At 58.4% G+C, this 23,346-nt stretch overlaps 7 protein-coding genes across 7 annotated transcripts; 4 read left to right on the plus strand and 3 right to left on the minus strand.

Annotated features, from left to right (window-relative positions):
* Positions 1-154: 154 nt before the first annotated feature.
* A1Q1_06897 (uncharacterized protein) lies at positions 155-922 on the minus strand (the record flags this gene model as incomplete). Its single annotated transcript, XM_014327146.1, has 2 exons — positions 155-462; positions 514-922. 2 exons carry the CDS (start codon positions 920-922, stop codon positions 155-157), a joined length of 717 nt encoding a protein of 238 aa, XP_014182621.1.
* Positions 923-1,286: 364 nt separating this feature from the next.
* A1Q1_06898 (transcription regulatory protein component of chromatin remodeling complexe) lies at positions 1,287-2,665 on the minus strand (the record flags this gene model as incomplete). Its single annotated transcript, XM_014327147.1, has 3 exons — positions 1,287-2,066; positions 2,104-2,418; positions 2,465-2,665. The coding sequence occupies 3 exons, from the start codon at positions 2,663-2,665 to the stop codon at positions 1,287-1,289; spliced, it is 1,296 nt and encodes a 431-aa protein (XP_014182622.1).
* Positions 2,666-3,126: 461 nt separating this feature from the next.
* On the plus strand, positions 3,127-4,783 carry A1Q1_06899 (eukaryotic translation initiation factor 3 62 kda subunit; the record flags this gene model as incomplete). Its single annotated transcript, XM_014327148.1, has 2 exons — positions 3,127-3,425; positions 3,487-4,783. The coding sequence occupies 2 exons, from the start codon at positions 3,127-3,129 to the stop codon at positions 4,781-4,783; spliced, it is 1,596 nt and encodes a 531-aa protein (XP_014182623.1).
* A 128-nt stretch (positions 4,784-4,911) lies between these two features.
* A1Q1_06900 (uncharacterized protein) lies at positions 4,912-6,828 on the minus strand (the record flags this gene model as incomplete). Its single annotated transcript, XM_014327149.1, has 4 exons — positions 4,912-6,364; positions 6,433-6,478; positions 6,606-6,649; positions 6,710-6,828. The coding sequence occupies 4 exons, from the start codon at positions 6,826-6,828 to the stop codon at positions 4,912-4,914; spliced, it is 1,662 nt and encodes a 553-aa protein (XP_014182624.1).
* Positions 6,829-7,166: 338 nt separating this feature from the next.
* Positions 7,167-10,259, plus strand: A1Q1_06901 (guanyl-nucleotide exchange factor; the record flags this gene model as incomplete). Its single annotated transcript, XM_014327150.1, has 1 exon — positions 7,167-10,259. The coding sequence occupies one exon, from the start codon at positions 7,167-7,169 to the stop codon at positions 10,257-10,259; it is 3,093 nt and encodes a 1,030-aa protein (XP_014182625.1).
* Positions 10,260-10,754: 495 nt separating this feature from the next.
* A1Q1_06902 (ATP-binding cassette (ABC) transporter) lies at positions 10,755-12,699 on the plus strand (the record flags this gene model as incomplete). The annotated part of the gene is made up of 2 exons (XM_014327151.1): positions 10,755-10,952; positions 11,005-12,699. 2 exons carry the CDS (start codon positions 10,755-10,757, stop codon positions 12,697-12,699), a joined length of 1,893 nt encoding a protein of 630 aa, XP_014182626.1.
* A 612-nt stretch (positions 12,700-13,311) lies between these two features.
* A1Q1_06903 (fermentation-related protein) lies at positions 13,312-23,267 on the plus strand (the record flags this gene model as incomplete). The annotated part of the gene is made up of 5 exons (XM_014327152.1): positions 13,312-13,642; positions 13,715-13,927; positions 13,969-15,101; positions 15,179-15,410; positions 15,448-23,267. The coding sequence occupies 5 exons, from the start codon at positions 13,312-13,314 to the stop codon at positions 23,265-23,267; spliced, it is 9,729 nt and encodes a 3,242-aa protein (XP_014182627.1).
* Positions 23,268-23,346: the final 79 nt, after the last annotated feature.

Genomic DNA, 23,346 nt, shown 5'->3' on the forward strand with positions numbered 1-23,346 from the left:
GGCTGTGCCTGACCGTGCCTGGAATTACTCGGCGTTGCAGTATTAGGGAAAAGTCTGTAGCGGAATATAGTAACGCCCTTCACCAACCGGCTCGGGCATAGCACTGTGCACAGCTTCGTTGTGATCGTCCTCGGACACTGCTGTCAGCTGTACCCTAGAGGTTGTGGAGCTCACCTTGCGCATTCTCGCTAGTCAAAACGTACCCGGCGCCCACAGCGTGAGCTGAGTGTGCCCTGTTCCCGGGGAGGGTCAGAAGCAGTCGGCCGCTGTACTTGTCCAACACATGTAGATCTTCCGTGTCCTCGCGGTCCTGCGGCAACTGGCCCGTCCACGCTTTGCTGATGGCGTACAAGTATGGTCCGTCGACGTAGATCCGGCGCAGTCGGAAGGAGGGCGTGTTCACGAGCGTCTCAAAGTTGTATCGCCGCTTCCAAGCGCGTTGCAAGGTGACATGCGATTTGTCTGGTGTCAGCTTCCGATCCTCGACTTCGAACACTCAGCTAGTCAACTTACAGGCGGCTCGGTATTCTGCTGCGATGGAGTCGAACTCTGTATCCATAAACGCCTCGGGCCCGGGGTCGTTGCAATGGTACTCTGGGCCAAGAATGAGAGGCTCCCCGTCCTCGTCGGTGACGTCGTAGCCGATCTGTGCGAGTGCTTCTGAGAGGAGGGCTTCGCGCTTTTGCTGTTCCCAAGATGCGATGCGATGCCGTTCCTTGGATTCGGCGAGCACTCGTCGCCACTCGTCAAGGTCGACTCCTTCACGGCGCAGCACGGCCGCCCACAGCCCTGCGTGCTCAGATAGGAAGGCGTTCCATGTCCTGTTGACCCGTTGCAATGTGAAGAATGAGTGTGGTGGGAGCTGATCCAGCACGAGGAGGAAGGGGTGCTCGCCGAGCGCGAGGAGGGGATCCGATGTCATTGGGATCGGTGCCGCGGTGATTGGTGCTAGAGAGAAAGTTATGGCATGCCAGATGAGGAGTTATAAGTGTTGCGGCACAGACCGCAGCTTGCGATGAAGACCAACTGGGGATGGCCGCAAGCCAGGGGTGATGGATGGGTGAGTGGACTATGCCAAGTGCGGGGTGGCGTGGGCGGCAAAGCACAACCGACAACAACATTCCGGATCCCGGAGCCGAACATCGACCCTGGGCGTCCTCCCGAGCCCTGTGGAACGCATTTCGTCGAGTCATAACGAGCCATGCGTGAAGCGTGTCGCGCTTCTGCATGGCTATAACAAATCCTGCTGCATGTCGGTCTTTTAATACAGATATATAAGAGGTATTCTACGCGCTCGTGTCCATCTTCTCGCCGTCAGCCTTGGCCGGCTGGGCCTCAGCCTTGTCCGCATCAACGAGGACGACCTCCTCCTCACCGAAGAGCATTCCGCTCGTCTCCTTGGCGTAGGCGGCACTGCGGTCGACGTCGAGGAAGTACTTGTACGCGAGACGGATGTCATCAACCTCGATCTGGGGGCTCTTACGCCGCGTCGCGATAAGCGATGAGGGCGCAATAAGGTTCAGGGCGTACCGGAGCGACGTCTGTCCGCCCATCGTGGCGAGCAGCTCGAGCGCATCCGGGTGCACCTTGACGTCCTCCTCGTCGGCACGGATCTTAACAATCTCCTTGATCTCCTCCTCCGAGTACTTGGTGGTCGAGATGATGAGCATGCGGTCGAGCAGGTCGGCGGGGATACCGTGCGGGCTCTTGTACTTTGTTCCCCTGATGCGGGAGATGCCACGGTTTGAGGCCATGACGACCAGCGGGGCGAGGTCGCTCTCAAGAGCGCGGTTCAGGAAGGAGAAGCACTCGATGTCCAGCATGTGCACCTCGTCAATGAAAAGGACACCGGGAACAATTTCAGCCTTGCCTTCCTCGCGCCACTCGGCGACCTTGGCGTTGATCTGGTCGCGCAGCTCGGGCTTGATCTCTCCCGTGTCGCCGGCGAAGAGAGCAAGGAAGCCCTGCGTTCGCGAGTTGATGACATCGATCTCGTGCAGCGACACGGTGTGAACAACCTCCTTGCGGGTCTGCAGCTCCCCGTCGGGGCACGCGACGAAGCGGGTCTAATGTCAGTTCATATGCAAGCCGTGGTCAACTCACGTCGGCACCCATAGCATCGTAGTCCTTGGCGCGGCCAAACGACCGGCCAAGCTTGGATATCCGTCCGCTCGCCTTGTCGATGCTGATGACATCGCCGGCGAGAACCTTCTCCTTCTGAAGCTGGTCGATCATCTTCGAACCGAGGTCGTAGACGGTCTCCATGTCCGTCGTCTTGAGCGTGAGGCGTCCCGTCTTGGTGGCACCGGTCACACTGCGGTCGACCTGAATCTCCACAACTTCTCCCTCGATGAGCTCGGTCTCTTCCTTGATGCGCACACCGATGGCGCGGCGGAAAGCCTGGGTCAACGCCTCGGTCTTGGACATCTGCCTGTCAGCTAGAACTCCAGCAACGATAGCTCACCTCAAGAGAGAAGACCTCCGACGCGGTCAGGTTGACAAACGGCACGTCCGATCCGAGAGTCTGCGCCATGCCCATGGCAATAGCAGTCTTGCCCGTGCTCGGCGGCCCGGCGATCAGAATAGAGCGACCGGCAATGCGGCCGTCCTGCACCATCTTGAGAATGACACCGGCACCCTTGCGGGCCTTTCCCTGTCCGATCATTCCCTGCGAGTTCGCGCGCGGCTCGAGGTTAGCGTCGAGGCCGAGACCGTGAATGTGCGAGTGGGCGCCTGCTCGTCAGTGGCTGCCGCGGTGTATAAACATACCAATGCGCTCCATCTTCATCACATCCTTCAGTCCGCTCGACTGGATCGAGATGTTTGCCGCCTGTCATGAGCTTCTAAGAACACACGGAGCAGTTCTTCCTTGGAAGCTTCACTCACCATGTTTGCTAATGGATTGCCTCGAGGTTCTAAGACGTGAACTTCACGCCTGGGATGCCGACTGAATGTTGCAGAATCTCGCGCTTCCCCTACGTCAACGAGCCGCCAAATGGTTCCGTCAACCAACACACGTGACTTGACCTCCACTCGAGATTTCTGAAGCAGCCATGAGGCAAGCTGGGTGCCAAGGAGCTCAACAAAGGTGCTGCACGAACCAACTGTACAACTTTGTTCAACATCATGGCCGAATCCGAACCCATGGCTGTCGACGCCGCACCCGTGGCTTCCGTCGACGCAGCTCCCGGCACCGAGGCTGTTGCGGCTCCTGCCGCCGAGGGCTCCGCCTCCGCTTCCGCTGCTGGCGAGGCTTCATCGTCGACTGCGGTTGGAGACGGCGAAGGCTCAACGTCGGCGCCGCAACACCGCCGCAAGAAGGACCTTGAACCCCAGGAGCCCATTGAGGACGTGATTCACCGCCGTCTCACCGTCATCAAGGAAGGTGACAACGTGCTTCTGCGCCTGCCCAGCGACACCATCAAGTCTGTTGTGGTCACGAAGGATGGGTAAGTTAGCCGCTGTCCAGGCTGAAACTGACAGCAGACTTCTTCAGCTCGGAAAGTTTGGCGCGTTCCCTGCACGCGAGCTGATCGGAAGGCCGTACGACATCACGTATGAGATCGTACTTGCTCCGGGAGAGATGCCGCTGTCCGGATCGGCGACGCCCGAGCCCGAGTTCAGGGGGAAGAAGGGGAAGAAGTCGGCTGTGCCGCTGAAGGACAACCCTGGATGGAAGCACGTCCTGCGGCCCCAGAAGCAGCGTACGGTTTTGGACGCGATCGTTGACGACATCCGGGAGACGAACGAGTTCATCGAGGACCAGGAGGCGCGCGAGGGCCTGCTCATGAGCCAGGAGGAGATTGCCGAGCTCAAGGCCCAGGGTGTGAGCGCTGAGGAGATGATCAAGAGGCAGATGGAGCGCCACGACCAGTTCGAGCTCAAGACCGACTTCTCCAAGGAGAAGTGGCGCAAGCGTAAGGAGAAGAAGTACTCGCAGACGGTGCACCCGCTCGCCCCTAGCACGCGCAACATCGTCAACCACTACGCCGAGCGCAACCCGCAGGCGATCGCCTATCTTCGCGAGGACACGCTGAGCCAGCTCCTCGTCGCCGCCAACGTTCGTCCGGGCGGCCGCTACCTCGTCGTGGACGACACGGGCGGTCTCGTGACCGCCGCCATTGCGGAGCGCATGGGATGCACTGGTCGTATCATGGTGTTCACGGATGCGGACAGCCCGCCGGCGTGGGGTGTGCTGAACACGATGAACTTCAGCGAGCAGGAGCTTGCGTGCATTAAGTGGCTGAACTGGATGGAGGCCGAGCCCGGGTACGAGCGTCCGCCCCTGCCGACGGAGGATGGAATGCCGGCCATTGCCGCGGGCAAGACGCAAGCGCGTGTGCGCAGGCACAACGCGCAGGTCGCCGAGCTCACCGCGAGCCAGAACGAACTCCATTCCGGAAACTGGGACGCGGCCATTCTCGCGACCGACCTCAGCCCCGTCTCTGTCGTCAAGAAGCTCACGCCGTACATTGCCGGAGCGGGAAACCTCGTCGTGTACTCCCCTTACCAGCAGGTCGTTGCTGAGACCCTCGCCTACACCCGCAAGGACCCCAACTACCTCGCCACCAATATGACTGAGAGCTGGATGAGGACGTACCAGGTTCTTCCTGGCCGAACGCACCCTATGATGACGACGAGCGCAGCGGGAGGATACCTCCTCGCCGCTACGAGGGTGATCCCCTCCACGTTCGTGCCCGAGAGCCACCAGAGGCACAACAAGAGGAGGAAGAAGGCGAACGGAGACGCGACTCCCGCTGGGACGGACACGCAGGAGGAGTAACGCTATGCTATTGGGCTTGTACAATGTCGCTGCATGTAATGAGACTATAACTTAGGACAGGAAGGGGCAGAGCGAATGGGTTCTGCTTTGACTTGGGAGACTACAATTATTTACACGGTTATTCTCGATCAGATCTCGAGGATGCTCATCTTGCGCTGAGGCGCACCCGGAGCACTTGGGGGCTCTTCCGGCGTTCCGCCGCCACGGTTGTGAGGCACACTCATCGTGCCTTCGCCGCCACGCTGCAGGCGCTCCTTGAGCTTGGCGCGAACAACTTCGGCCTTGGCCTCCTTGTCCTTGGCTTCCTCGGCCTCGGCTTCACGCTCCATGTTCTCTGTCTCGTTCGAGAACATGGCCATACCGATGCCAGCGGCACCACTTGACACGCTCTCGGCAAAGTTCTCGTACAGGTTCTTGCCCTCAGAGTCACCACGGCCCTCGCCCGACCAGAAGTGGAAGGCGCGCGAAACGACGCCGTAACTGGCGGGAGTGACCTCGATAAGGTCCCCACGAGCCATCTCGATGGCGGGCACCTCGTTCGGGGGAAGACCGACCAGGTATGCCAGCAGGCAGCGGATGACGGACGCATGGCCGATGATGAGGAGATCGTCTTGACAACGCTCCAGCTCGAAAATGATAGGTTCGAGGCGGACGGACAAGTCGTGGTAGGACTCGGCACGAGGTGCACGGTGGGCATACGGATCGGCCAGGAAGCGCTCCCATTCATCCGGGTACCTGTCCATGGCCTCCTGCGCAGAGAGACCGTCCCACACCCCTGGATTGATCTCTCCCATAATTGGCTTCTGCACAACCTTGTAGCCAGCATGTACGAACGGCCACGCAGTGTGATGCGCGCGCCGTCTCGCAGATGTCCAAACCACGAGGTTATTGTCGTCGACCGGCTCTCCACGAGCCTTACGCTCTTCGCGCACGGCCCGACGACGGGCGCTAACCGCCGCCTTCAACCGCTCCGCGTACTCCCATCCCGCTGGTGACAAATCAGAGTCGGCCTTGTAGGAGTGTTCAATCAGAGACTGGCCGGACTGCGCGTCAGTTTCGGACAACGATGCGCCTCTTACCCTTGCGAAGTAGATTGTGCGCGGCTTTGTGTGGATGTTCATCAGGAAGAAGCAGCATCGAGTCTGCAAGTATCCCTCGATGCGGTTGACTTCGATCCGCTCCCCAACGTTCGTAATCTTGATGAACGGTCCCTCATCGGCGGTAACGGTATCGTAGTGCTTCTCTTGATCCTTGATTCGCGCCCAGTAGTCTGCGACCGCACGCTCGGGGTCCCAACCCTTGTAATCGGGTGAAGAGAGCTTGACGCCGCGAATGTTGGCCGTGATGATTTCATCCTTGTCGCACAAAGATTCGAGATAGATTACGTGAACACCCTTGGATCCGAACGTTTCCGAAACCTGCTTTCTCGCCTCCTTGGTGGAGTTGTTCGCATCGTAGATGCACACTTGTCCTCCTTCCTCCGTGAAGAACTTCCAAATCTGATCTTCAAGCTCTACTCGGATCTTATCGCGCAGCGCTGTCGTCTCCCCGCTGACCGGACCGTTCAGGAGGTAGTAATCCCTGCGATCGTCAGATACTCGTATGCAGATTTGGAGGTAGCGCCATGACATGCGCAGCTTGAGACTCACTTAGGAATGTGCTTCGCTCCTCCCAGCACTCGGCGTCTGTAGTCGCCTGAAATCGGTCAGTCACAGAGTTCACTACAGGCTGCTTCGGGGGCCCATCCTTTAGCGGAGGTTATGGGAATAGAAACTTCGAAGAGCTTGCGAAGCCGGGGTTCCCGAGAGCAGTGGCCACTCACCGAGACTCTTGACGGTAGTCTTAACGCCCATCCATCGTAGATACCTAATCTGTAAGCGGGATTCGGCGAAGAAGCGAACGGAGTGGAGGCAGGAGCTGACGTACCTTTCGAGAGCTCGACTGATATGAGTCTTTCCTCTGGCCGGAAGTCCGACGGTGACGATGAGGATGAGACCGGCGTGGAAAAGACGACCGGACTGGGTCACGTATAGAGGGGCGGCCATCTCGAATACTGGCCGGAGAGTTGAAGATTGCGAAGAGGAAGGAGTGGGGACGGTTCCAGTTGGCGACTGCTGGGTGTAGCCGACCAACCAAAGAGGGGGGGAGCCGATACACAAGCTACTGCTATCGGTCAGGCACGATTGCCACCCTGGGAGTGTACGTGCCTGGGCTCAGGTCACGTCACTCACGAGATCGGTCCATCCACTGGTCTCTCGTTGCTGCGCGCACTGCGTCGTCCCTCAGCCTCCACTTCAGCTTCCTCATCCGGACACACCTTCACGAACGACACAAACTCGCTCCGGCCGCGAACAACACCCACCCCTCCCTCTCTTCTCTCAGTATGTCCGAGCAGAAGGGCCTCTTCTCGACGCTCTCGCTCGGACGGACCCGCAGCGGCGGCGTCAATCGCGTTACGTCCGAGCCCATCGCACATCCCCTTCTCGGTACGGACGACACCAAGGACAAGGACCTCAAGGATGAGCCTGCTGCAGCCGCCGACGGTTCACTTCCTTACAAACCCAGGCAGAGAAACAGTCAGTGGCCCAACGCTGCCCCGAGCCCAACTCTCCAGCCATCGCCTGCCACCACGACTGCGGCACCTGCGCCAAGCTTCGCCGGTGAAGCAGACACCGCCGCCGGCAAGTTACAGCTTCAGTCTCTCAAAGCAGCCGCACAGCGACTCGGATTGAAGAACGGAAGCATGGGCATGGGCATGATCGAGGCCATCTACGACAAGGGAACGCGAGCGCGCGATGCTGGCGACTGGGCTGAGCTACTGAAGGTCCTCACATCGAACAAAGCGGTCCTGCTTCTGCCCGAGACCGCAGCGAGCTCTCTGCCTATGACGCCGCAGACCCTCCGGGATCACATCGGCTTTATCGCACCGCCCTCTGGAGATGGTGCCGTCGTCATCACCCTCTCCGGCCTCATCGGAACGCTGCGCGGCACGGTGCTCTCGTTCGAGAGTACAGCGCCCGGCTCTCCACTTCTGGCTGCCCTGCGGGACGACGAGAAGCGCACGGCCATGCTCTCGACCTTCCGACCGACCGAGACGTCCGAGGCGCTCGAATTTCCGGGTTTCACAGTCTCGTCCGAGCCATCGTCTCTGCCATTTCCGCCGCTGGGCAAACAGCATCAGTCCGAGCGACGAGATGTTCCTGGTCGTCGCATGGGATTTATGTCTCTGTTCGGATCGAGTGGATCCGGCACTCCGATGCAGGGACGATCACTCAGCCCCGAGAGAGCGACAAGTCCAACACCCCCGTCTCGTGTACCGAGTCCCCGACCGAGCGTCATGTCGTTGGAGGATGATTCCGAAGGTTATTCTGTGACGGCATACATGGTCGACAAGCCCGTTCGCTACGCGGAAGTCCACAAGCACCTCGTAAAGGCCGTCCGCTCGACTGTAAAGAAGGGTCTGGAGGGTCTTCCGGATCGTGTGGCTGACAAGGTGGTGAAGCTTGTTATGTCAAGCATCTGCCCGATCGCTGGAAGCACTGTGGACCAGGCGCTTCTAAAGAGTCACCACCGGGGTTACAGCGACGCAGATGGTGCGATTCCCCTGGACTTTAGCGACCCGGCATTGTGTGGCGAGCGGCTACAAGACTTTATGGAGGCAATCTACGACGACCTCATTAAGCATTACCGCCCGCGCCGATCTGTCGACACGACGCGCAGCGGGCGCAGCTTAGATGAGGAGGAAGATGACACTGAAGCGAGTGCGGGCACGGAGAGAGTCGAAGCCCTTGTGTGCTCGATGCTCTACAACCGCATTTTCTCCCCCTTGTCTTCCGACGACGCAAATCACGATGAGGCGTTAGCCTCTCGGATAGCCGGCCTGAACATGGCTGAGCTGACACTCGACCACCTTGGCCTTATCACTCGTCCTCCCGGAGACGATGGGAAGCTTGCTGCTGGCCTCGACGGAATTGTTGAACAAGTTGGTGCGGAATTGCAGAAGCTGAACGCGCCGCACTGCTTGAAGCCGAAAGACAAGGTGGACGTGCTCGTCGCCGCCCACAAGTTGGTAGTTGATGGACTCGCCAAACTTCCTCCAGTCAAGCTGCGCCCCGAGGGAGAACCTTACCAGCCTCCTGGCCCAGGTGAAACAGCCGAGTTATCGGAAATCAAAGCCGACACAAAACCTGAGCCTGCGTCGGTTGACCTGAATGCGGACGAGGACGCTTCAGAGGACAGGGGTGAAACGAGCAAAGATGCTACGCCCATGTCAGAAGAGACATCCGAAGCACAGCAAGAGACGCGTCCGGAAGATGACACGGGTACAACCGCCAGCGGTGCCGACCTCATTCTCCCACTCATCATCTACTCGGTCGTCAAGTCTAATCCCGCTCACCTGGCCTCGCAGCTGATGTACGTGCGGCGCTATCGCTCGAGTATCCTTCTTCGCGGCGACCAGTCCTACGCGATCGTCAACCTCACGGCCGTCGTTGAATTCCTTGAACACGTTTCACTCGCCGAGCTGGGTTTAGGCAGCTACTCGAGCCGTGTGTTAAGCGTCGCGGATCTGACCCCCATTGGACTTGGAGAGATGGACCCGGACGTGGCATCGGCGAGCACCCGCCTGAAGAGCCGCGTATTCGCTGTGGGCGAGCTGGCTGTCGGCAGCGCAAACAAGGTTTTGAGCGGCATCGCCGACAGCGGATGGAGTGCAATGCGTGGTTTCATGAGTCCGGACCACCTCGCCCCGCCAGGCGCTGGAGCGCAACCACAATCACCAACGAGCCCCACCCAGCCCGGAAGACCGCGTGGGGCAAGCACCTTTAGTCTTGCGAGCGTCACGGCGAGTGTCGCAAACATTGCTGCTGCTGCCAGCACAGCCGCTGCGCGGACAAGGTCGCAAGCTGGTGCAGAGGAAGATCTGGTTGGTGGCAAGGAGTTAGTCGACGTTCCCGCCTCATCGCGCCCCGAGACGCCTGCCCAGGTGTACGGCTCGCCTGTCGAGGAAGGGGAGAACCTACTCGGAGCGTCCTTAGGGCGTTCGCGCTCCCACTCGGACGCCCGCTCGACCCGCTCCACGCGCTCTGACACACGGCCCGGTCCTGCTTCGCGTACAGACTCAAAGTCCGAGCTCAAGTCCTCGACTGGTCCCAAGGAGAAGGGGCAGAAGGGAGAGAAGAGCCGCTTCGCCTCCTTCGGTCGGCTGTCAAGCTCGGAAAACCTCGCCGAAGCGAAAGACAAGGGTGGCTTCTTCTCTGCATTGACTGCGCGCCAGGCAAGGCGACCGAGCATCATGACGAGTCTCGATGAAGGAGCACCTGCGAGCGAAGGGGAAGATTTCGAACCGCCCGTCGAGCGTTGGATGGTCTGCGACCCGGGCGAGCTCAGAGTTGGAGAAGTGGCAGCATTGTTGAGAGACTACAGGAGGCTTGCGGGTGTCGTCGCGAAGCTGCAGAGAGAGAGAGAACGAGAATAGAATTCATATGTACCAACAAATGCATTGTCTTGTCACACATCGCCGCTTTCCAGTGCCCCGCCGCCGCGTTCCAAGAGGCCGCCGACATCTACATTCCGCAGGGTCTCCGCTCATCGGAGTTGTGATGGGGATCAGCATCGGTCAGGCGGCCTTGGCTTCGGCCACTTTCTTCCGAGTGACGTCACGTGAGCGGCTTCAAGGGCAAAATTGTTAAGTGGGCGGAGGAAACAAGCCTTAACTTTTAACTCTACGGCGTGTCTGTCGGCGGTCCATTGTCTTGTCGTCTATACCGAAGCAGGACTCTTCGCCATCGCCAACTCTCTCAAAAAGCGACCAGCTTGACAGAACACCTGGTCCTTCTAGTACACTACTCTCGCGCTTCGAGGACAAAAAGCGGCCGCTGCACACAGTCAGGACCGCCACTAGTCGATTTGATATCGGCATCATACATCTCTTCCGCCTCCCCTCCCATCTCAACCCCCGCGTATAATCAACATGCCTTCCGCCTCCAAGGAGAAGCGTCTCGCCGCCAAGGCCGCTAAGGCTGCCAGCAAGGGAGGATCCGCCAAGTCGACTCCCGCCCCTTCCACTGCCGCTGGTACCCCGTCTATCAGCGCCAACGGCTCGTTCGCTGACCTGAGCGACGCTCAGGCCCAGATGCGCAAGCTCAACCTCGCCACTGACCGCAGTGCTGTAAGTGATATCGAGAGTTACTAAGAACCCAATATGGCTAACTGTGATTCAGAACGGTGTCCTCGTCTCCGACCCTCAGTCTCGTGACATCAAGATCGACCAGTACACCCTCTCGTTCCACGGTCGTCTCCTTATCGAGGGTGCCGAGATCTCGCTCAACTACGGAAACCGTTACGGTCTCCTTGGTGAGAACGGATCCGGCAAGTCGACCTTCCTTCAGTCCATCGCTGAGCGTGATGTTGAGATCCCCGAGCACATCGACATCTACCTCGTTTCCGGTGCCGCTGAGCCCTCCGACATCAACGCTCTTGACTACATCGTTAACTCCGCCAAGGAGAAGGTTGCCCGTCTTGAGAAGATGGCTGAGGAGATGGCCATCGCCGACGAGGTTGACGAGGTCGGTCTTGAGATGATTTACGAGGAGCTCGAGGAGATGGACCCGTCGACTTTCGAGGCCAAGGCTGGTGCCATTCTCTCCGGTCTCGGTTTCAAGCAGGACATGATGAAGAAGCCCACCAAGGACATGTCTGGTGGTTGGCGTATGCGTGTCGCCCTTGCCCGTGCGCTCTTCGTCAAGCCCCACGTTCTTCTCCTCGACGAGCCCACTTCGCACTTGGACCTCGGTGCCGTCGTCTGGCTTGAGGCTTACCTCGCCACCTACAACCACATCCTCATCCTCACCTCCCACTCGGCCGACTTCATGGACACCGTCTGTACCAACATGATGGACCTGACTCCCAAGAAGAAGCTCATTTACTACGGTGGTAACTACTCGACCTACCTCCGTACCAAGGCCGACAACGAGATCAACCAGATGAAGGCCTACAACAAGCAGCAGGAGGAAATCGCGCACATCAAGAAGTTCATCGCTTCCGCCGGTACCTACGCGAACCTTGTCAAGCAGGCCAAGTCTAAGCAGAAGATTATCGACAAGATGGAGGCTGCTGGTCTTGTCGAGAAGGTTGAGGCTGGTAAGCCTCTCCGTTTCAACTTCGAGGACATCAAGAAGCTTCCTCCTCCCATCATCGCTTTCTCCGACGTCGCGTTCTCGTACTCCGGCAAGAAGGAGGACTACCTGTACCGTGACCTCAACTTCGGTATCGACATGGACTCGCGTATCGCTATTGTCGGTGACAACGGTACTGGAAAGTCTACTCTTCTCAACCTCATCACCGGCGCCCTGAACCCGTGCGAGGGTACCGTCCAGCGTCACGGTCAGCTCAAGCTCGCCAAGTACAGCCAGCACTCCGCCGACCAGCTGCCGTACGACAAATCGCCTGTCGAGTTCCTTCAGTCGCGCTACAAGGACAAGTTCCCCGAGAAGGAGATTCAGTTCTGGCGCCAGCAGGTCGGTCGCTTCGGTCTTACCGGCTCCCACCAGACCAACCCCATCAGCCAGCTCTCCGACGGTCTCCGAAACCGTGTCTGTTTCGCCGACATCGCCCTCGAGCACCCCCACGTTCTTCTTCTTGACGAGCCGACCAACCACCTCGACATGGCTTCCATCGACGCCCTTGCCAAGGCTATCAACGAGTTCGAGGGAGGTGTCGTCATCGTGTCCCACGACTTCCGTCTCATTTCTCAGGTCGCTCAGGACCTCTGGGAGGTCAAGGACAACACGATCACGAACCTCACGAAGCAGGACATCTCGATCGTCGACTACAAGCGCGGCCTCGCCAAGCGCTCGCAGGCCCAGATCGAGAAGGCCCAGCTTCTCTCCAAGTCGTCCACCAAGGGTGTCGCCTAAGGAGTTCGTTCGAGCGGCCGGGCAGCAGCCGGCAGCGCCAGCTGTTAGAGTAGCGGGATGGCTGGCCGCGATGCCACACTCCACCTCACCGACATCTAAGTCGCCAGGAGTATGCCGGCCATCTATCATTTTGTTTTGTTCCATCCCATAGACTTGCATTTTGCACAGCTTGCGCCAACCTCACAAACCATCATACTTTCTCATTAGTGTACCGTAATTGGTGCTGTAGACGTTATGAATGAAATGCTTGAAATGACATGCTGGGTAGCGATGGAGGACGTTGATCGGAACGCTGGAAAAAATAGTGCCGCGTCAGGGACGCTGAATCGGGGACCTGAGCCGCGTGATGTTATGAGCCGCCTAGCCGCCACCACCACCACCACCACCACTACTCCAGAGTGCGACCAGCACTGACACCATCTACGGCAATCGGGCTGGTGTCATCTGCGACACTTCGCACTTCGGCTAGACATATCAAGATTGCTTCTTCCCACTCCGGCACACAATCCCTCGCACCGTCTCATACACCGTCATGATTCTCATTCTTCCTCTTTGACCGCAATCACGTCCTTTCGCCTCTCCTCCGACGGCCCCGGTTCTCGCTAGCTCAACATGACCGTCTTGAACAGCCCGGTTAACTGGCTGTTCATCGTCGAGTTAGTCGTCATTGTCATCGTCACAACCGCCTTCCTCTTCTACTGGAACCGTATTCTGGGCTTAACACTGGGCGCCATCATTCGTCTGGGAATATGGAACACCTATAACGCCTACCTCGACATCGGGTCACTGCAGATATCCCCGCTGGCAGGACGCATCGCCTTCCGCAATGTGGACTATCGTTCGAGCAATCTTTCAGGCCACGTCGTTGATGGTAACCTTACCTTTCGCTTCTGGATCTTCCGCGTGCGACAAGGCGACTCGTCCGATAATAATGCGAAGCGAGGTCCGTCCGCAAGGCCTCATGATTGCTAACATACAGGTAAACTTCCATGCCGCATCGTGATCAACCTCGAAGGTTTCGAACTCTTTGTCTACAACCGAACCCCCGCGTACGAGAACATTGTGGAGCGCATGCGCAAGCATGAGGGGAGCGATGGTGTGACGTTCACAGTCGGTGGCGAGACCGAAGGCCTCCGCCAGCGGAAGACGCCCATGTCCCGGGAGACCACAAACTCGTCGTCCCGGAGGAAGGAAGAAACGACAACGGAAGGAACAGCTACGACTGCGGGTAAGATACTCTAGTGCATTGCGGAAGCTGACATGCAGAAGAGCCGCAGTTGAAGGACTCCGACGCAGCCAACGAGGGTTTCATGTCGCGAGCCTTCGGCGCCGGACTGAGTTGGGCGGCGTCTGTGCTTCCGATTGAAGTGCGAGTGCACCAGGGCTCCGTGACACTCGGCAGCGATGCTACGCCAATGGTCGTCATTCTTGACACTAAGCATGCCAACGGCACTATCGAAATGTCGGAGCCTCGCTCGCCGTACGACTGGTACCGGCTCAGCTTCAACTTCCACTTGCAAGAGATGAACATTCTGATGCGCACAAACCACGACTACACCGGCACCCTACTTGCGCATGGCAAACGCGTGTATGACGACTTGCTGGAGCAGGACTCGGCGATCAAGGAAGAGCCTCCTTCAGAGGTCGCATCTCGATCGGGTTTCCGAGGGCTTCTCAAGAAGTTCCCCGCCTTGCTGGACTCCAGGTTCGCGGCCCGCCCGATCGCGGTTCAGCAGCCAACTGGCCAATGGAAAGGTCTGGCGCGGTATCGCCTCGAGGACGACGGGGTGCCCGTTGTGAAGGTCACGCGCGAGGAGCGGCAATATGCAAAGGTCACGACGCTGTTGACCACGAGTCTGTTCGACCTCAGCTACTATTACGATGTCGGGGGTCCAGCGCCGAAAGTCTCTGAGGCTGTGCGGATAGATCCCATGGATAACATCGGAAATGTGGATCTCCCTCCGGAATATGGGATTGATCTAGCCATTCATGGCGGCTCGATCAACTATGGTCCGTGGACGGACAGGCAGCGAGACGCCCTGTTGAAGGCGTTCACGCCCTCTATCTTCTTCGACACGGAACCGAAAGCGCGTCTGAGTCCCGGCGAGTCACGAGTACCCATCTCAATGGTCGTCAAAATCGCGATGAAAGAGAAAATGACTCTGAGGATTCCTACGCGAGAGCCGTCAAAGGATTGGATGTACGACGGTGCCCACGGCGACGTTGAGCGCAAGTATGGATGGCTCGATGTTGTCGTTGGTGCCAACTCTGTCATCCACTACGATCAAGGACAAATCGCGACCAAGGAAGGCTATCACTCGTATATCGCTCTCTACCTGGATGAGCTGGACATTGCCTCCAGCGTGAACTTACAGTCTTTCGCTGTGGCTCGAACATGCAACGTAAGACCGGGAATAGACGCTTAGCTGACTATGAGCTCAAAATCACGATGCCCGTGCCGCTGAATTGGAACGCTCAGAGGAACTGGGGAATAGACCTGACTCTGGATACACCCGACCTCCTCCTCATGCGCGAGCACATCAACCTCTTCACCGACCTTGCCAAGGATTGGAGTTCGGGCCCTCCAAGCGATTTCCACCATTTTGTGCCCATGCACTACAGCTTCCATGTCTCGTTGATCAACTACAAGGTTCACCTCTTTATCAATGACTTCAACATCGTCGATGCGCCCCGTTCCATGGATTCTAATGGTACGTCACCCGTTCGTGGAGACTCGACTGACCATAGCTTTCCTTGACATCCATGGACCCCGCATCGAGACCTATGCAGCGGTGGCATCGACACGGTATCGTCCCGAGTTTTCGTCCGTGCCGTTTACTGTCGATGCCAAGGATGTCCTCGTCGATGTTCGCCTTCCGTCCTGGGATACGCATCGCACCTTCAACCCCGAGCCTTCGCTCGAGGTAGGCCGTGTTGGCGATATCACCGTCAGCGGGTCGTATCGGTACTATGCGACGCACTCCCCAGACCACCAGGAGAAACTGAAGCTGACCCTCGACGCTGAGAATGTCGCCTTCAAGGCTCTAGGGTGGGTTGTGCGGCGCATCTTCTGTGTCAAGGACAACTATTTCGGCACCTTCACCCAGTTCTCGACCATGCAGGAGTTTCTGGAGAAGTTTGACCACAGCCCCGACGCGGTTGGTGATCCCATCGTTGAGAAGTACAGGCCAGGGCGGTCGGACTCGTTTGCCGTCAATCTCACTGTCAACGTACGTGACTCCATGGTGGTCATGTCGGACGAGATTTACGGTTGTGACAAGGGCATCGTCATCCCGGTGCCGCAACTCCAGCTCGACCTCCGCAACAACGAGTATCAGATGGATATGTCGGTCGACTTGGCCCCAACGTATGTGGTTGCCTGCAACGACCTCGAGCAATGCCACCTCAGTGGGGTGCCGCCTCTGGCAAGGGATCAAGATGTCGTATTTGTGGAGGGACTCGACATTAAGGCGAACCGTCTCTTTGGGCCGCAGCCCAAGGGTACTACATACGTATGCCTGTGGGAATTGTCGATCGGACACATCTCAGCGTTCCTCTCCCCAGAGTTCAAGGACACTCTAGCGGCTGTGGGCTCCGCGGTTGGTTATAACTACACCGACCGCGACAACGCCCCTTCAGCGGTTTATATTGCCAAGACGCCGCCGGACGCGACCTTTGTCAAACTCTCAATCCAACGAGTCACAGCGCTCTTGACTGCGGGCACAGCGGGTGTCGCCATTGAGCTCCCTCAGGGTGTGTTCATTGACACAAGCAGTGTTGCGTCCCAGGCATGCCGCTCTGTTCAGGGACTCGGCGTACCATGTGCCAGCATTCACGTTCTGCGCAAGCGAGACGGCCACAAGACCTGGCAACCTGTTGGGTCCGTGTCTACCGGCCTCGCCATGGACACGTACAAGGTCCCGCCAGGTTGGAAGGAAGACGCAGAGAAGCAGCAAGAATTTCTGCGTGAGCAAGATGCGGCGACCAAACGCGTCCCATACCTTTACGGCGAGAAGGACGACCCCGCCTACGGGCGCCACGAGAACGAGATCTACGTTCCTCGTCCGCGGCCAATGGAGCCCTCCTGGGACGATGAGACTTCGTTGTACACTTATGAGGAGGCCAACGACGATTCGTCCTCCGCTGGCGAGGTCGACGAAATTGACGATCAAGCTATACCCCGAGTGTCCCGGCGCCGGAGGGCAATGTCTCGGGCTCGTGCCGCTGAAGTGGAGTCTTTGTACCACGGCGGCAACTCATCCATCGGCGATGAGTCGGATACCTGCTCGTCTTTCAGCTCGTCTTCCGCTTCCTCGAGCAACACTAGCTTGGAAGAGGACGTAGACCCCACGACCATCCTGGAGAACAAGCTGCTCACGTTCAAGAAGATCCACGAGCGAGCCCGACGCTTGTTTGCCCACGAGCCATCGACCCCCTCGCCCTTTGTTCAGGAGCCGCAAGATTTGTTTGAACCTCTGTGCATCACTGAAGGCGCAGTGCAGCGCATCTCGCTCATGAAGACCACGGTCGAGATCACCCCTGCCACCATTGAGGCTGCGGCGTACCTCGCTGTGGGCCTACAGGCTACCTCGCCCCGGCCAGAGGTTCAGCTCGATCAGCTTCTAACGTATCAAGTTGATTCTTTGCTCAAGAATGGCCTTCCCCGCAATCCCAAGCTGTTCGTCATTAACGCCCCTCTGGCCGAGCTTCGCCTTGTCGCCGGACCAAGCTACAGTCACCCGGACTCGGTCACCAGAGTTTCCATTAACAGCTCGAGCTCGCGAGTCTTGTCCACACCCATTGTCGACTCCACAAAGTCTATCCTGGAAGCGACCGTCGGAGTGGGAGCCCTCACCTTGACAGCTTACCGGAACGGTGCCCCCGCCGGAAGCCTGGCCTTGAGTGACATTCCCGACGTTCCGGTGCCGGCCGAGCCCAAGCACAACAAGCTCTTGCCTTATACTTGTGCGAGGGCACTGGATCTCGGTGTGACAGTACATCAGGAGCCGGAGAGCCTCACAATCCAATCCAAAGTCACCGCTTTGGAGGTTCATTCCGCAACTCCCGGCGTGCCTGTCATATCTAACATCCTGGACATCTGGATGCCAGTGATCAAGAGCTTGCCAAAGTCGCCCGAGAAGAACACCGCTGAAGCTCTCCTTTACGACATCTTGACGCAGGCAATCACGACCAGCACCTCGTTGTCACTCCCTTCATTCATGTATGAGGCCTCGTACGGTTTGCACTTGGACGACCAGCGTAACATTCGTCGCGACGTCGGCTGGGGCGCGATCCAGCGCTTGCGGTACTGGATGCGTCAAATGGATCAGCAGGGCCAGTTCCAGCCAAACGTCATCCGGCCCAGCGGTCCCAGCATGGCCAAGACCATCGTTATGGACCTGGCCAAGGTGGACGATGGATTCGGTCAGACCGTCGAGACTGTCGCAAACATTCCGTTCCTGACCAAGGTACTCAGTAAGGACTTACAGGCCGCTGGGTGCGCCCCGCCTCCGACTCCAAATCAAATTGGCGTCTATGTCCGTCTCGAGAGGGGCGAGGTCCGGCATTACGGCCGACAATTGCAGACCGACAACATCGCCTGGAGTATGATCAAGATTGAGGCCGCTTCTGTGGCTTACGCAAACCTCAAGACATATGTGGAGAACCTACCCTTGTCCAATGTCCGCAGTGTCATTAGTGTCCGCAACATCGAGTTCGATCTCAAAGATAGCTCGTTTGCGGCCAATGAGGCCATCATCCGCCACATCGACGCCCATCGGAAGGAGATTAAGGAGCTCAAGGTTGTCGAGGCTGTGGAAGGCGCGTCGACTGTTGTGATTGACGTGCACTTGGATCGCTTCAAATCAGGTCTCACGTTTGGTGGCATGCGCGGCGAAACATCTCTAGATCACGGCCAGGTGGCAGTCACTCTCGAGCGGCGCTGCAGCAACGCCAACAACTGCACGTTGGAACTGGAGCAACGCACCTGCATCTTCAATTGTGCAGCGCTTGAGAGCGTGCTCGCTAAGTGCCCGGATGACCCGCGCGACGAGTCTGCCCCGGTCCCGATCATCACGGCGGCATTGCGTGGCATCAAGGCCGGCATGGCGACAAACTTCAACAGCCAGGATCACCTCCTCAGCTTCCAACGTGTCCTTGTGGGGTTAGAATCGCTCGACTTCGACTCCCGCCCGCAACTGAAGCACTTCTACGAGTTCGTCCAGGACTGGCGAAAGCGATTCTGGCCATTGTACGAACCGTACTGGAAGAAGTTCGAGGCAATGATCAAGAAACAGAAGGCGCGGCTCGCAGCAAGCAATTCTCCCGGCCTCCCGTCACCGCCGCCGTCTGGCAAGAAGCCCGAACGCAAACCAGTCGGCGATAAGATGATTGATGGCTTTATTGGCAAGGCTCGTCTTCAATTGAGAGGATCCGAAAAACTCTGGTTGCGCTGGGACATGAACCGCATCTACGGCGCGTTCCGAGGCACGCCAGAGTCGTCCAAGTTTGGCGGTCGGATTGACCCCCAGACTATCGGCGGCTACAGCCAATACGAGTGCATCAGGGATAAGCAGGCGAGCATCATCAGCCTTCCAGAGATCACCGGTACGGGCAACTACCACCAAGAAGACGACAAGAGGCACCTCGGCATGAACATCGGCATTGGCATGTTCACGGGTATCATCAAGCCCATCGTTCTGGACCGTCTCCTGAGCTTGCACCAGAAGGTTGGCAAAGACGTGACGTCGATCATCCGAGAAATGAAGGCCACATGGGGTGACAAGAGCCCGAAGTCCGGTTCCAGCCGCTTCCTGAAAGCGCCTGATTCTGCTCCTCCCAAGCCTGCACTGCAGTGGTCGTTCGACGCCCAGACAAGCATTGCCGGTGTGCGTGTCGGCCTGCGAGCGGAAAACGTGCCAACGACACTCATGTTCGAAGCACTCGACCTCCAAGCTTCGGCGTCAAACGTCGGCCGGCCGTCCGTGGAATGGATGGCGAAGGCCAACCATGTCGGTCTAAGCTTGAGGCGCCTCAGAGAGAAGGACCGCCACGCCATGCGATCCGCTGCAAAGCCTCTCGACGGACCCCGCTCAGCTTACATGGTGTTTGATTTCTCGGCCGAAGAGATCCCCGGCAACCCCTCCAAGCTCAACATCGAGTTCAAGACCGTCCACACGGTGATGCACATCGCGGCGCTCAGCGAGGTCAGCGACCTCATCAAGAGCTGGTCGGCCGACCTCACCGTGCTCCGCGAAGTGCACAAGGATGAAGTCGACGATGTCAAGGAGGAGGCGACTAAGGTTTTCAAGAAGATCGAAGGCAGCCACATGTCCACCGTCTCGACCGGAACGCAAGAGTCCAACGCAACTGCAATTGAATCATGGCTGAAGAGCCGAGTGCTGAAGTTGGGTGTGCATGGATTCGGCATCGCTATTCCTCTCGACGAGGATGCCACCATCGACCTCTCCAAGCGTTACAGTACCAACGTCCCCGCATTGCTGTTCTCCATCCGTGCGATGGATCTGAAGACTAGTCGCACGGAGACGGCCCGTTTCAAGGTGCTCAATACGGAATTGCAGTTTGTGAACAGTTTCGACCCGGGACAGAGCGAGCAGTTTGTCGGTGACTTCCACAGCACGGACAACAAGATGAAGCTGCCGAACATCGAAGCCGAGGCGCAGTTAACCTCCAATGCCTCTGCGCTGCTCGTCACCGCCCACTGTCAAGCAACCGACTTCCATCTGTGTCTCACTCCAGAAATTGCCGACGGCATTGGCAAACTGGTCGACCTGTATGAGCTTGGCAAGGGTCAGCTCGAAGCGCTGGAGAGAGAATATCGCGCCGAGTGGGGGAAGAACTCGGCGGCCGAGTCGCAGCCCGAGAGTCTCCAGAGCAAGTACGACGCCCAAGTACAGACCACGCCAAAGGCCGTTACTGTGCGCATGTCGTTCCGATTCCACAGCGGTCTTGTCGAGCTTCACCGCCCTACGGTTGCCAAATCGAAGCGCATTCATAGGGACAAGAAACCTGAGCATGACCTGGTTGTGCTCCCCAGTGTGTCTCTCTGGATGGAGTACATGGGGCCAACCAGCCCAGATGAGAGCGCGCGGACCCTCTTGTTCAACGCAGCGGTTCACGAGAGCAAGAACGTGCTTCGACCGACGATTCTGCCGTTCTTCATCGAACTGGTCAACCGCATAGAGCGAAGGGCTAAGAGCCGCGTAGCCACAAACCCGTCTAGCACGGTGACGCCTGCTCCATCTCAAATTGCGAACCGCTCTCCCGAGATGCCGCTGCTTGACGTGGGTGAGCGCACCGACCGGGCCATGGCCAAGGTGGAAGACGCTCCGACTGGAAAGGTCCGCCTTCGCGTTACTCTGCGTATCGACAAGTCCGAGCTGCGCTTGTCGTGCAAGGAAGACTCATCGGCGTATCTTGACCTGAAGTGGGAGTCGGGTGGATTCGTCGCTGCGACCATGCTTGGTGGGAAGCACACCACGACCCTCGCCGGCTCCGTCTCGGGTGTCACTGTCTTCTTGTCGCACGAGTTTGCTTCCATGGGCCAGCCGTGTGTCGAGGGAGGTGCCAAGGATTTGGCCTTCTCATTGGCATTGTGCTCTGAGGAAGGCAACAGGGAGCGTGGTCTCTCCATTGTCGTCGACACAGGCGTTTCTGCCGAACTGCAGTTCGCGACCCTCAGTGCCTGGTTCGAGTTTGCGTGCGTCTGGATCGAGAATGCTCCGAAATTCGATCTCGGCAACAAGGACGCACCCGCTTCCTCGATGACCTCGACCTCAGCGCAGATCACGTCCACTGGCTCGACTTCGACGGTGCAGACGAGCGCTCCTTGCTCAACTGCCGTGCGCTCTAAGCTCGGAGTCGCCGCTCTCATCAGGTTCCGCAGCATCGATTTTAACGCAAAACTGGGAGTCACCAACGCCCACCTCAAGCTGGCACCTGTTGTGCTGCGAACGGTTACGGACGGCGAGGAAACGGAGCTCGATCTCACGGTCGGCGAGACGACGATTCAAGCCGAGGGCGAAGTGTCGGGCAACCTCATTTCCGAGTCGTTAAAGTTCCATACAATTCGTCGCTCGTCGCGGTCCGGGGCGTCGTTCGAGGCGGACCCGACTGTCCTCAAGATGTCGATCGACGGAGGAGATTTACGCGGCGCTGCTTTCATCGGAGACAACAATATTGTTCGCTTCCGACTGGAGCCGTCGCGTGTTACCCTGGTCGACAACTGGAAGGAACACGCACACAACTCGAAGCAGCCCGTTGCTTTGGACTTTATCGTCGACGCAGGTCAATTCACTGGTGTGCTCAAGCTGCCATCCATTCCCAGGTTGCTTGAGAAGGCCTACACAGTCCTCGATCAGATCAGCAGTACGAAGGCGACCGCGGCACACCGCAGCAAGACCTTCCGTTTGAAGCAGCAACAGAAGCGATCGGAGAACAACAACTCGGTGATGGTTCTGAACAGTTCCACTCCGAACACACCCACGGCCGAGCAGAAGCTGAACCCGCCCAAGGTCGTGGGTACGGCGCAGCTCATGAAGTTCGAGCTGAAGGGTCTCGACGTTGGTCTATTCGTCAACGACTACGACGACGGCACCGTCGCCGACTTCCTCAGGTTCTACGTCGGTAAGGTCGGCGCGGATCTGACGCGAAGCCGGGACGACGAGCAACGACCCGTGCGCAACCTCCATCTGCACGTTGACTTTGTCGAATGGCAGACGTGCGATGGCAGGCGCGCGGCCAAGGTTGAGCGGCATGACCAACTTGCCGGCGAGCTGATCTCCGCGGCAATGAAGCACGGCTATAAGGTTGTGGTGATGCTTCCGCGGATGACCTTGGACATGGGTTCAACCCAGGAGGGCAAGACGGTGTTGTACGACTTTGATGTGGTCTGGGGTGACTCGGACGGTGACGTCAAAGTTGTGCCCAAGTTCCTCGGCTTCGCGCTCAAGTCGTTCCGCAAGCTGCACAGCGACATTCAGAAGCTGCAGTTAGACCGCGCGAAGAAGCGAGGCGACGTGCGCGCGCAATCCGCCGCCGCACTGCGCAAGGCGCGCAAGATCGACCCGAACGTAAAGGACCCGGAGGAGGAGGCGACCGAGGGCCTCACATTCAAGTCGCGCAGTGCCCACTCGGCCGACTACCCGCTTCCCAAGCTCCGCGCGCTGGGAGAGACGACAGGCGACGCGGCCGCGTTCCTCGACTGGGCATCGAGCCAGCACATCAAGAACGCAGTCCGCATGCTGCCCGAGTACTCGCACAAGTTTGTCACCCTCCCTCTCGAGGAGGGCATGGACCTGCTCCTCAAGCTGTACCAAAAGCAACTGCCTGATATCGAAGACGACGCGGCATCGACCGGCCCAGCGCGTACGGGCAGCATCGCCGAGTCGGACGCGGGCGCGAGCAAGGGCAGTGCGGCCGGCAGCGTTGGACGCAGTGCTGGAGGTAGTGTCGGTGGAAGTGCAGCGGGCAGCCTTGGCAGGAGTGCAGGAGGCAGTGTGTCGGGAAGTGTTAAGGGAGATGTCGGCGGAGAGCAGACAAAGAAGTAATACTGGGCGTGCCCTTCGGTGCTCAGCCAACTGTATCATTTGTATGACCTTTAGCAGACTAGCTAGATACCACCATAGA

The sequence above is a fragment of the Trichosporon asahii genome (genome assembly GCF_000293215.1).
Source record: "Trichosporon asahii var. asahii CBS 2479 unplaced genomic scaffold scaffold00009, whole genome shotgun sequence".
Classification (NCBI taxonomy): Eukaryota; Fungi; Basidiomycota; class Tremellomycetes; order Trichosporonales; family Trichosporonaceae; genus Trichosporon; species Trichosporon asahii.